The sequence below is a fragment of the Pseudomyrmex gracilis genome, unplaced genomic scaffold (genome assembly GCF_002006095.1).
Source record: "Pseudomyrmex gracilis isolate BER0280 unplaced genomic scaffold, ASM200609v1 scaffold_162, whole genome shotgun sequence".
In the NCBI taxonomy this organism is placed as follows: Eukaryota; Metazoa; Arthropoda; class Insecta; order Hymenoptera; family Formicidae; genus Pseudomyrmex; species Pseudomyrmex gracilis.
In genome coordinates, this window is record NW_018020746.1 from 202069 (window position 1) to 215087 (window position 13019).

The 13019-nt window shown below is 36.9% G+C and overlaps 1 protein-coding gene across 4 annotated transcripts in view; it reads left to right on the plus strand.

Moving 5' to 3' along the window:
* The first annotated feature begins 200 nt into the window (after positions 1-200).
* Positions 201-13019, plus strand: part of LOC109857532 (leucine-rich repeat-containing protein let-4) — an 81797-nt gene continuing 68978 nt past the window's right edge. The window contains exons 1-2 of one of the 4 annotated variants that reach the window (XM_020433926.1): positions 201-669; positions 1899-2331. In XM_020433926.1, coding sequence (XP_020289515.1) covers positions 2283-2331 — 49 coding nt within the window. In that variant the 5' untranslated portion in view covers positions 201-669; positions 1899-2282. The other 3 variants (XM_020433929.1, XM_020433927.1, XM_020433928.1) reach the window with 3 other exon arrangements.

Here is a 13019-nt window from a genome sequence, read left to right on the forward strand (position 1 = left end):
AGGCTGATTTGAGAGACACTGACCTTAATAACGTATGTTCCACTGCCCTACGTTTTGTTTCAAACGTTAGTCCCTCGGAACAGCCCTTCCGCATAAGAGAGAGAAGCTCTCGCACTCTTCGATAGGCTCCGTGACACGAGAGCCGAGGGTTGAAGAACGGCCGGCGGTAGCGCGAGCCGCACAGTCGAGCGTGAGTCTTCGGCGAAGTAACTTGGTCCGCGTGCGTTGCTTTGCTCCGCCCAGTCGCGTCGAGGGTCCTCGTCGGTGTAACGCGAATCATTGATAGGCGAGTATATCGTGCCGCGCTTCTCGAGCGAAAACGTGTCACCTGCCGGCATCTTCGGTTCGCATCGCATTTCCAAGAAAATCGACGGAAAGACGATTACGGATCTCCCGTAGTAGAACGAAGCCCGCGATCGAGTTCCGTTAGCGTCGCTTCGCAGTCGCGCGCGAGACGCCGTTGAGACAACTTCTCGAAACATACAGAGAGTGTAAAAGCGAGAATCTCTCTAACACTCTACAGATTTTTTTATAAACTTCACGTGGATTTTTCACTTTTGGAACCTGAATCGATCGCGCATCGCGCGCGTTCAAGGAAATATTACCGGAACAAGAGTTTTGAATATACTGGTGCGACAGCGGCGGTAATTTTTAATCGCTTCGGATTTGGTACGTGTTGTGCATGTGTGTACATTCTTGTATTTTTGTGACATGTTTTTGTGACGCATATTTTGTTCGCTTAGTATTATTTCTGCTTGAACCTTCTGTGTGTTCCAAGGTGAACTTATTTGTTTGCTTGAAAGTGTTTTTATTTTCCAAATGTTTATTGACACTTTAAACAAGTAAAATGCAAAAGAGATCGTTGACTCTTTGTTAGATTTTTTTTTTTCATTTTGACATTTGATTTTTTATTCTAAAGCTCATTTGTTAGTTTTTAGACATTTTAACGCTAATTATCTTATTTTTTTCTCCCTATCTCTCTCTCTCTCAACTTTATTGCACAGAGTCGATCGTAAATTATTCCGATAAGTTTTGTGAAAGTCGGAAATGAAAGATTATTTTCGTGGTTTATCGGATACACGTTGCGCGCGGAACTGCGCATAACTTCACCACCACCGTTCTTTGAGTAACTTACGAAAAGATCGATTCGCGATTATCGGTTTGGCCCGAGGCCAATTCGCATTTCATATCCGCGCGAACGATCGATTTCTAATCTTTCGATTCTCACCGGTGTGGATATCGCGAGAAATCAATCGACCCAACTATATCTGAATTCGCATCAGACGCTCTCTTTCTCTCTCGATTACGAGAGTCAATCTTTGACGGCTAACCTCTCACGTCTTTGTAGTTTCACCAACTGTGGTCGAAATCAAGAGTTTTTCCAACTTCTTTTCGGACTGAACTCTCTGGTAAACTTAAAATTCTCTCGCAACACACTTTCTAGAATAAAAAAAATCTCTCGACACACTGTCTAGAACAAAAAGATTTGCTTCGCTCTCTCTTTTATTTTTCATCAACAAAAATTTATTTTTCGTTTACAAATAAAAACCTTGATATATCGCGTATCTTGCTTTGAATAATAACATAATATTGCCAGAATGCGAATACAAATAAGAGTGTACTACCTTAGATATATTTATTTCACCAAATAATCATCAAAAAGAGATTACGAAAAAAGAATTATATTAATATCGACAAAAAATTTTAAATCATTTTTAAACGAAAGATAATTACACGAGGAAAAAAGAGAACAAAATCGAGTCGATACTAGTCAGAAACAAAGAATAACATTCACCGTGTTGTGGTTGGAAAAATTCTGCTCGACCCGCGCTCATAAACTCGCAGTAGGGTAGCGTCCTTTTTTTCGTACTACGCAGTGTGTGTCTGCCCTTGAACAGGTTTAAGGAAGAGGGATCTCTCTCGAGCGATACAGGACGATTCACAAGGCGACTACGTGACGCAATTTCTCTGCGGTATAAAACGACAACAAGGCAAGGAGAGAGAGAGATCGGCGATGACGACAATCGCGCGGTTCTGAGACACGACATCTTTCCACACTTCTTGACGCCAGTGGATTCCGTGTGCAAGTCGTATGCACGTGTTGTGATGGTGTGCGTGAGATCGCGCGTGCGAATCGTTCGTACATTCGGTAGCAGCCTGTAGCTTCGGTGTGTAGCAAGCGAGCCGGCTGTGTACAGCAGCTGTGTGATATTCACGCGCAAGGGAAAAGAGCTTCAAGGGAGAGAACACCCGTGTCGGGTTTCGACGTCATTGGGACGACCATGCGGACCTTTGGGAATTTTTCGAGGCAATGGGCCGTCAACGAAAGAGGTACGTGAAGTCCACACAAAATAACTTAATTAACGAAGATACTGCAAACGACATGGTTTTGTTTTCTTTTGGTTTTTTTTTTTTTTTTTTTTAATAAAAATTTCTTTCATTTGCTTTCATATAAAACTCTGGCGAAAATTCGCACGCGCTAGCTTGAATCATTCGCAATGCGGTCATTGTTGCTCTTATTTTGATTTATTGAATTTTTTTTTTTTTTTGTTATAGCTGCGACACAATGATTTTTTTTTTTTTTATTGTATGTTTATAAATATATATTTAGTACGTATGCAGTGATGTATTTTATGACGGAAGTTTTTTTTAAAAAAAAAAACTAAAATACGAGTTCGAACAAGACGTGACGTGAATTTTTTTCGAGTTGACAACTGCACGTAAATAAACGACGGTCAGTGGAATTAATAACCGACATGTTTTGAATCATTCATGAATATGCGATCGCACTTGGCTTGCAGACTCATATCATAAATAATAAACAGATAAATACACATAATTGAGAAAGACAAATCGTATTCAGTAGAAAAAAAAAAAACGTGCATTTACTTAATGGAATTAAAAATATAACATATGATGTGCAGATACATCAATTTGTATTGTTATTTATTTAAAAATGTTAAAATTTACGGATATATACAAAAAAGCGAAATTCTAGTTGAAATACGCTTTGGGCACATGCAACGAAAAGTACGCGGTTACTTAAATTGACGAGCGTTGTTCATTGCACGAGCACTTAATTCAGAAAAAGAAACACGTTTCTTCCGTAGGAATTGACGATAGGAAGGAAGCATGCGTCTTCGTATAAGAAAAATGGCGCACAACTCGTGTACAACTCGTGTGATTAAATGGAAACCCGGGGATATCGCTGTCCCCCGCTGATAAATCGCGTGTTCAGAATGAGATCGGCGCCACTCAAAAGCCAATGCTCTAAAAGTGCGAAACAATAAAAACAATATCAGAATAATAAAATAAAAAAGAGGTCACAAAACGTTTGAAAAATATTCGTTTCTTTTGTGTATTGTCGAACGCGAAACAAAACCAATTAATATTGCTCTTTTTCTTCTTCCGCTTTTTCATTGACTCGTATTCTCGGTATTGTACAATAAAATATAATGAAAAATTTTATATATAGACCTAGATAGAGAATGAGAGAGAGAAAGAAAGAGAGCTTTTTATCTTCTACTAAATAATTAATTCTCCATGTTGTATAGAAACGACAAATAGATCTCCGGACATTGATTCCGTTAATAAATTTTATCACAAAAAACGCGAGATTTCTCTCCGGCGCAGGATAAACACGTTTAATTTCGCTGCTCTCCGTAAACTAGATATTCTGATATTCCGATACACGCCAATCTCATTTTGAAGGTACGAAATATCTCGAATTGTTTCGCAGCATAACGGGATTGCGTCAACCGTTGCGTATCTCTCGCCAAGTCGCGATGGAGAAATGTACGTAGATGACGTACCGACCGACTTGGAGCAAAGTTATGTTGTAATCTTCTTACACCGAAGAAACGTCGAAACTTGGACGCGTCGGTCGCGTCAATAAACCATTAGCACAAAACGTAAACTAACTCTCTCTCTCTCTCTCTCTACCTACCCAGGGAGCTGCTGCAACGCTAAGAGCGGGTTTTTGCTCCGGCCGCGCGTTACAAGGAAAATTTGACTCGCATATTTTCAAAAACTCTTCTGCTTGAATTACTTCCTGTACACTTACAACAACACAGTCGGTGTTTTTAATTTAATTTGTTCACACGATTATGTTTAACTAGCATGTGTATAGCTGTATCATTATTTATCATCTTATAAAGATTAGAATTATATAATATTATCTGTAAAATACTATATTATTGTCTAATGAAGTCTCTTGTCAGGTTTTTAAAAAGGGGATATTTTTACTTCAGACGTTTCTTATCAAGGTTTAAGTTGAAATGATCATTTTGGGTTACTACTGCTAAGTTTGGAAGTTTCATATAAAACTTTAATATTTAATTTATATGAAGTGAAGACTAAAATTAAATATATTTAATGACTTTTTGGGTGGTGTATTCGCGTATAAAATAAATATAATATAATGTATAAATTTCGCACGCACAAATTTTGCATTCAAATTAAGTAATTGAAATACAAACACACACACACACATACATACACAAATTTAATGAGAATATTACATATGATATTCACAGAGGGAACGATTACGTCAAAAGTAGCATTCTTAAAAACTAATCTAAATTGACTATTCTATTTACCTTCCCCGCCTTTAATCTAACATCTTAATTAGTTTGGTAATTAAATCATAAATTATATTCGATGTCTCCTAGTCGAGTCTAACGAAATTGTCGCAGGAAATCCGGAACTTAATTGAAACATCATCACGCGCGCAAAATTTTCCGGCACTGATGTTGCTCCCATAACTTCCGTTATCTTCGCAAATCTAGTTTTCGAGCAGCAAGTGTTTCTGTTTCGAAATCAAGATTATTAAATTATACAGAATATACAGAATATACAGAAAATTATTAGATATTTTCAGTTTATTTTTCTTAAATAAGAGTTATTTATACCAGAACGACATTTGTTTCTGAAAAGATGTTGAGAGCTAGAAAACGCACAATTTTCGTTTTTCTACACATTAAAAAGCGTAAGAGCGGAAAGATATGCAATCTCTCTCATCGTTCTTATTAATAGATTTTACACTTCTGTATATATACGTGCGTGTATATATATATGCTCATTGAGTTTCGATCCAGCTCATCTGTGGATTACATATCAAATACTTGATATGAGCAAAATGAACCGAAATAGAAACTCGTACATCATGAATATGACGTGAGTAGATAATTATCACGTAGTATCTTTAATGAATATCAATGTGTCTGATAATTCTGACGAATACCTTATTCATATTCGTATAAGTCCGTCATTGTTGTGTTTGCCACTTACACACACACACACACACACGAGAATTTATATTTGAAATATCTTTCTCTAACGATCTCAAAAATTACATAGCAGGTTTAGATTCACTCTGTACCATAAGTTTCTCTTTTTTAAATATGTATATAACTTTTAGTATTACATACATACGCGCGTAAAACTAACTGGTAATAATTTACTAGCGCGAAACTAGTTTTCTCAAAAACGCCGACATTTATTTTTGTTTTGTTTTTACCGTTGTCTCTCTGTTTATTTAATCATTGTTCGCGCAAAAATAGATACATTTGTTCCATCGTTATTTCTTGGAAAATAGTTAAAAGATCATGATTGATTGCTGTTGCAGAATTGGTTATTTCGGTTATTTGACGTAGAGAGAAAATTGAAAAAGCTGTGACTCGACGCAGCCATAAAATCGCGCACGTTAAAAAACGCGACGTGTTCACGTGTGTGTATTTATTTCGCGACAATTTCTTCTCGTTCGCGAGCAGTCACGTTATACGGATATTTCTTGCAAAAATACGCGCGTGCGTTTGCAATTAAAAAAAAAATAAATAAATAAAAAAAAATAAAAAATAAAAATTATATACATATATAGAGAAGGTTTGCATTGCGATTTTTCGTCTAGGGTGACCTTTCACGGTTTTATGAGAAAGCCGCTGCGCTTAGCGCACGTTGCTGGGAACGATTTCTACATTCGCATTCGTGTAATTGGTAGATAATGCATGATAATTAAACCGCATTTCGTTGCGTCACGATTAAACGCAGAGCGATTCTTGCGCGTTGTGCCTGGTTTTGTACGCGGAGATCGTAAAACACGACAGAAATTAATCAATACATTTTTGTTGAGGGTTTAATGAATTTATATATTCCGTTCTGTGTGTTTATTATTTTGTACGTTATTATGAAATTTAATGATGTCAAGAGAGAGAGAAAAGAATGCTTGTGATAAATATCAAAGTTTCACGGTTATGACATCTTTAACAAAGGAACTTGTTTCGTTTGTCATTGATCTCTATCTCTATCTCTCTCTCTCTCTCTCTCTCTCTATCTCTCTTCATACGACTTTGAAACGACATGATCTATTATCTGACATAATCTATTATCGGAACGTATTATTGAATATGCTAATTCAGCTTATCTGATAATAAGATAATGCTAAATGAAATAGCTTACGCTACGAATGCATTTTACATAAATAAATATGGAAATTCCAAGAAATTTGCGAGGAAATTAATATTTCATTTTAAATTGTTAACTATTTAACAGTTTTTTTCTTTCTTTCTTGAGAAGCCAATATTGACTGATATTCATTGTTAAAAAGGTTATAAGTCACTGCATTATCTATATCGATGAATGTCTTACACTTTGCCGCGTTTTAGTCTTCGATTCGAGACGAAACTCAAAGAAAAACCCCAAGAAGAGAAATTCAATATCGTTTAATTCATTACTGGCAATTTTTATCGCGTTCTACTACTAATGACAGAAAATTAGATTGCTTCGAGATAATTGTATTTTATTGCGCGGTAAAGATTATATCTCTGTAGCAATTTCATGTTGTTACATTAAACGATATTAGATGTTCTCGCACTGTCACATCTGACACTGGGGGAAACTGTAATTCCTTTTGCAATCGCACAATGTGATATTAATTCGCGCAAAGGAAATATTCGAAATATTCTGCTAAACACATGCGCGTTCGAATCTCGCGTCGTATTTGGTTTACCTTTTTCAACGATTACGCAGTTTTGCGCGTGTATCGATTTTGTTTGTTTGTTTTTTTATTTATAAAAAAAAAAAGAAAAAACATATAATCCATGCGTATTCATACCGAAACTCATAGCAAAACGGTTAAAAGCGCGCGAACTCGCATCACGTTTGGCTGACATTCGAATGTATATGCACAAAGGCAAAACGTAATGTTGCGCCGACGAAATCACGTCACGGTCGTAGCGCGTCATCTCGCTTGCCGCTCTCGTTTGGTTGCTTGCTTTTCCGTTCACGAGCGAGCGCCGTTGAAAATAATTGCTTTCGCCGTATTGTGCAACGCGATCGTTCCTCGTATCGAGGGTTTTCTTTGAGCGAAAGGATAAGGGGAAAGGGACGTGGGATAGAAAGAGAGGACGACGGGCTTTGTGGGTTATATACGTAGAGAGAGCGTTATACGACGTGTATCTTAATGCACCACACACCGGAGTCCCACCGGGGGGACACACACTGGCGTTTTCTCATTTCGCTCCGAGACTGTTATACGTTGCGAAAATATCGCGCGCTCTTCGCACTCAACGTGAAAATTTTCTCCATTGTTTAATTATTTTTGGACCTAAAAACATCCACGGCACTCAACCGCGTATATTACCACCCTCTCTTTGCTTAAAAGGGAAAAAAGAAACGAGCTTAGAGAAACCGAAGTCGCTCGCGCTAATTTTGTCGGGTTGTGGAGGTCCAATTTTTTTTTTTTTCCGCCTATATATCGAAAAGAAAATAGAATTTTTCTCCTCCCCTCTCCCCCCCAAAATTACATCGAGTTTTATTAACGCGGATACAAGCGAAAATAATTGAAGAAAAATCTACTCGAATATAACAGTTTATTGTTTATCTAATTGATAGTGTATTTCATATTTCGAAGCGGGAGAGATAAATTTGCGCGCGTACGTGTATATATAACGAGAGATATAAATATTGCGAGATATAAATATTATGATATTGATATACAATATTATCGATAGCATAAAGGGGCGAGAAGCACGAAGTGATCAAAATATCTATCCGATGAAAGAGAGCTAAATGTTTCGACATTGCGTATTGTTCGGTGCGTTCATTAGTAATGTGCTATTTTTGTAATTAATTAAAAATGTTTTCGGAAGAGACCGTTTTTTTTTTGTTTTTTTAATATCCAACATATATAGCAAAACTGTTTTTTTTTTTTTTTTAACGCTTTGAAGAGTGCAATAACGCCTTCGCGCGGAAAGCATTTAGGTTTTAAGACTCGCGTACGGTAGCACGTAGATCGCCGACAAAGTTGGCCGCGGTTTAATTTAACTTTTCTTCGGTAAGCTAAACGCGCTAACGAACAAATGAAGCCTCAATTTACATGCGGACTCGCGCTCGCGATGGTGATCCGCGACGACGACGTGCTCTCGACACGGTTGCGCACCATTTCTCTCTCTCTCTCCTTTTCCTCGCGCGTAATTGCCAATCACGATTATCGCCTTTCACAACTCACCGAAATCGGTCCGGTAATCGGCGCGGAATACGCGCCGCTTTTTCGCGCTCGATCGATGTGCGTGACGCAGAAAACGCGATATCCACCCGCATTCTCTCTTTATTGTTTTCTTTTATCGGACTGCGTTCGATCCGGAAAATCGATAAAAGCGAGTGTGGACTCGCCGAAACGAAGAAATCGCGCGAGCCCGCATTTTTTTTTTTTTTTTTTTTTTTTTGTTTCTCACTAAATGAGTTATTTGACATTCGGTTGAGTAATCGGTCTGTCGGACTGATGCAAAGATTCAGTGTCTGATAACACGGACGGCGAACAAAAGCCAAAATTGATTTATATTCAAGTTTTCATTGCGCCGAGAGAGAGTCAATCACAATTCGAATCATTGTTGGTTTCTCGCAACTCTTGTGTAGAGATTGTTCTTTATTTTTTGAATGAAAGAAAGCCATGGCGTTTTTATGTCTCGTCATTTGTGTCTCTTCATTTGATGCTATTCGTTCTATAACGTATATCGGAGAAAAAAAAGAGAGAGAAAGAGAGAAAGATTGAATTATCTCCATGAAATTTTGGTTCTGATTACGATAATAACATTTTCTTCCAACATAACTCCGGTATAATTTTGTTCCCTTCATTTTTCGGAATTAATTTTATATTAAATTTTTTAACGGTGCATATTTTTTCATAAAGTTGTTTTTACGAAATATGTATATTTTTATGCCGTATAATTAACAAGATTTATTAAAACGGAAAAATTTATATGTTTTACTTTGTAAAGAAACTTAACATTCGAGCGAGGATTAAGCAGAAACGGAATAAAATTTTTATGAAGTTATGGACGGTACCTACCTCCTGCTTTTTCCGTAAAGTCTTGAAACTGAAATTGCCCGACTATTTCATTCAGAGTGTCAATTGACGAAACGAAATACTAAAAGCGTTCTTTACTTATACCGTTGTAATAGACATTTAACATCATTACGGGCTACGTTGAATACTTTTTTAATGAATTTTTTCATCCTCTTTCTTTCTTTTTTTTTGTTTTGTTTTTACTTATTACTTTTTCCCCATTTATTATTTCGAATTACTTACGGAAAATTAACGACCAGGAGCGAGAAGATAAGAAGTTTTAGATACGCCATCTGTGTTGACGTGTTGGCGTTGTCGAAACGTGACGAGCATGCGGCTTACCGTAATAATTGTTATCTAATCGTCAATTATTGCCGGAAACAATTTTCCCGCTTTCTATTTTTACACGCTCTTCCGCAGGGATAAAAAAACACACACACAAAAAAAAAAAATATCGGTTAAACACAGTTTTGATGTTGAAATATCCTATGAATTTAATCTTGCGTTATATTATACCGGCAGAAGAATTTAATTAATTCGTTTGCAATCAACGGATAACAATTTGTACACTTGGTGCCGGAAATAAAATGCATTTTTCTCATTCAACATTCTCTTTTTCCGCGTTCCGCCGCCGCGCTTTCAAACGGGCAAAAATTACTCGATGATACGATCGCGTCGTCTCTTTCGAAGAGATCTTTCTCTCGAGATATGGTAGTTAAAAATACGCGAATTTTAATTTCCGTCAATGGATAAGCTTTATATTCGCATTTATTCGCTTCGTGAACGATATTTTCCTTTACAAATTAACTTCGAAGAGTTAACGCACGCACTCGTACAGGAAAAGGATTTATGTTCTAGCCGGATGTTGGGTTTTTTTTCTCGCGGAATACAGGTTTTTTTCCGTCGCACAAATATATATTTATCAGCTGTGGAAGAGCGCGGAAGAATATTGGAAAACTTTTTATCAAAGGCAAATACACGTAGTTCGTATATATGTTGACATTATGTATGCAGGACATAAGGGACGTCATCGTCGTCGATATTATAGAGTACAAGTTACAAGTTCTGTCCGTCGGTCTTGTTGTATTTGCCTTCCGGTGCGCGTTTCTAGACGGGCGCAGCCCGTCGTGATCAAAGGCGCTACTTCAACGATATACGAACAAATATCGGCGCGCAAGCGGCGACGCGACCGCGTGAGCGAGCCTCTGGTTCATCTGGTTCATCAATATTACTCGGGTTTATGGATCTTCGTGGTTATGTTGCGCATCTTTTAGCGTTTCTTTATCGGACCGGCGTGTTGTCGGCAAAAATACGATCGCTTGGGAGGAATCGATACAGCGCAACCGTCCCGGAGGTAAAAGGTATAGAGACACGGTGATTGCTATGCCGCGCCACGCGGAAAAACCATCACCCGTGAGCAAGGCTCAAGGGCTGGTAATTGCATATCATGAAAGTAGTAGTATCGCGGAAAAGAATTTGATACGAGAACGCCGAACGTTTCTTCTATCCCTTCGCAACGGATGATCGCGATAGCAACAGATTTAGCAGAGCTGATGCTGCGTAAACACGCACGGTTTTTTTTTCCCCCGCAACCGTGACGTCACTCGCCGTGGAAAAGACGTAGTTTCAACAAAAAGAGCCACGTAATTCCTGATAGCTTATCTCGCATCAGTCTTTTCAAGCAAATCCAAGCAACTTACAAATAGAGCTGCTTGAGATAGAGAGAGAGAGAGAAAGGGAAATAAGTCTTCCGTTCTATCTACTCTCTTTTGAACGGAAGTGTGTTGAAAAACACGAGAAGTAATGAGTAAAATGTGTAAAAAATAGAAAAAGATAACTAGATGTAATGAATAACATTACATACTTTTTTTTTTTTTTTTTTAAGATGAGAACAAGCTTTCTTAGAATTCAGGATAAAATAGACTAGTAGAGCCGTAGTCTCCACTTGGAGGAAGTGGCAATAACAATTAATTAATTCTTATGTATGGGGTTTTTTTTTATTTTCCAAATTTCGGAATCGCAACTTTTGATAAGAACGAAGTCAGATCGAATAATCGTCTTCTGTTTGCATAACAAACAATTTGCGATATAAAAATAAATTTTAAATAAATAGCGAAAGTAATAAATTGCAATAATTTGCTTTAACAGTTTCGATATAAGATCGAAATAAAAATTGCGCGTCACAGTCACGTACGATAAGTTCATACACACGTGCACACACATCACCGTGAAGAGAAGTGGGACGCGCTCAAGATTGAGAGACAGACAGATAAAACGTAAGCTTTGAGATCTTATTGACAAACTCGCTTTGTATCGATAATTTCGCATCGATGTCACGTTTCTATTGTGAGTGCAAAGTTCTTCCATTGTAAAAACTGACGTTACAAATCTCATTTTTGTTCAAACAATTTTGCGTTTTGTTGCTTTCTCATTGTTCAATGTATTCTGATGATTCTCATTCTCTAAAAAATAAAATCACAAAATTGAAATCGTAATATTGTCGAAGTTTTTAGTTGAAGTCTGAACATTTATATCAATAATCATTTCTTTTTTTTAAATTACTTGAAAAAAAAAGAACACGTGGAACGCTAGAAACTGTTACTTTTTTAAAAGGAAGAAGAACGTGAGATTTATTTATTCCACAATGCGAAACGTGTTAATGTCAGTTTTTTTTTTTTTTTTTCATCTAATTGAAATGTTTATTTCGGTATTTGAATTAGCTTTGTAAAGTACTTTTAAATTCATTCGCAAAAGCAAACTTTTTTAAAATAAAAGAACAAAAAAGGACCACGCAATTTCGTGCTTCAAACTCGCTATGCATTGATTTTCCACTGCGGCAAAGAGCTTGCAACTATACAATTATTTTCAGCGGCAAATGCATGATGCGATTCAGTGTCCACTTTTGTTTCTCTTCCTTTGAACAACATTTTCGGAGAGAGAAATATGCATACAACATCCGCGCACACGGATAAGTATTTATTACGAAAGATTACAAGCGTAAGAGCAAAATAAACGTATGTTCGCGTAAAAAATCTCTTGTGCGCATAAATCTTCTAATATTATATCGAGTTTTCGACGTATTTGAATATAACGAAGTTTGAAAGTATTTATACTTTCTTCACGACGATATATATATATATATATATATATATATATATATATATATTGAACGCGAACTTTACATCAAAAAATAATCTGACGCAAAATGAAACGCGGACACCTGACTCCACCGCGAAGTCAGATGTAATCCATCCTGCTTTGCAATTCGGAAGATTATATTCGCGAAAATTATTCCGCAAAATTTGTTAACTCGCAAAATTTATTCAAATGAGATTGATTGTGTGTTGTGCGCCAACATTGGTCTATATAGGATTTTCCCAGAAGAATAAAAACAAAACGTCGATATTACGTTAATTTGAAATTAACATTTAAGCGGTTTGGCGAGTGATGATGAGATATAATGTGGCGCGCAAGCCTTTTATGCCGGTGTTTAATTACGACCGCATCATCCCGAGTTTTCGCGTCGCTAATTACTGAGAGCGCAAATTAGCGCGAAATTTATTTCGCTGTAACAAATTTGCGGTGTGAAGAATCAGGCGTAAAATGAGAGTACTTGTCTTGCGAAGTTTCGTGAAAAAAAAAAAAAAAAAAAAAAAAAAACATTCGCATTTGTAAC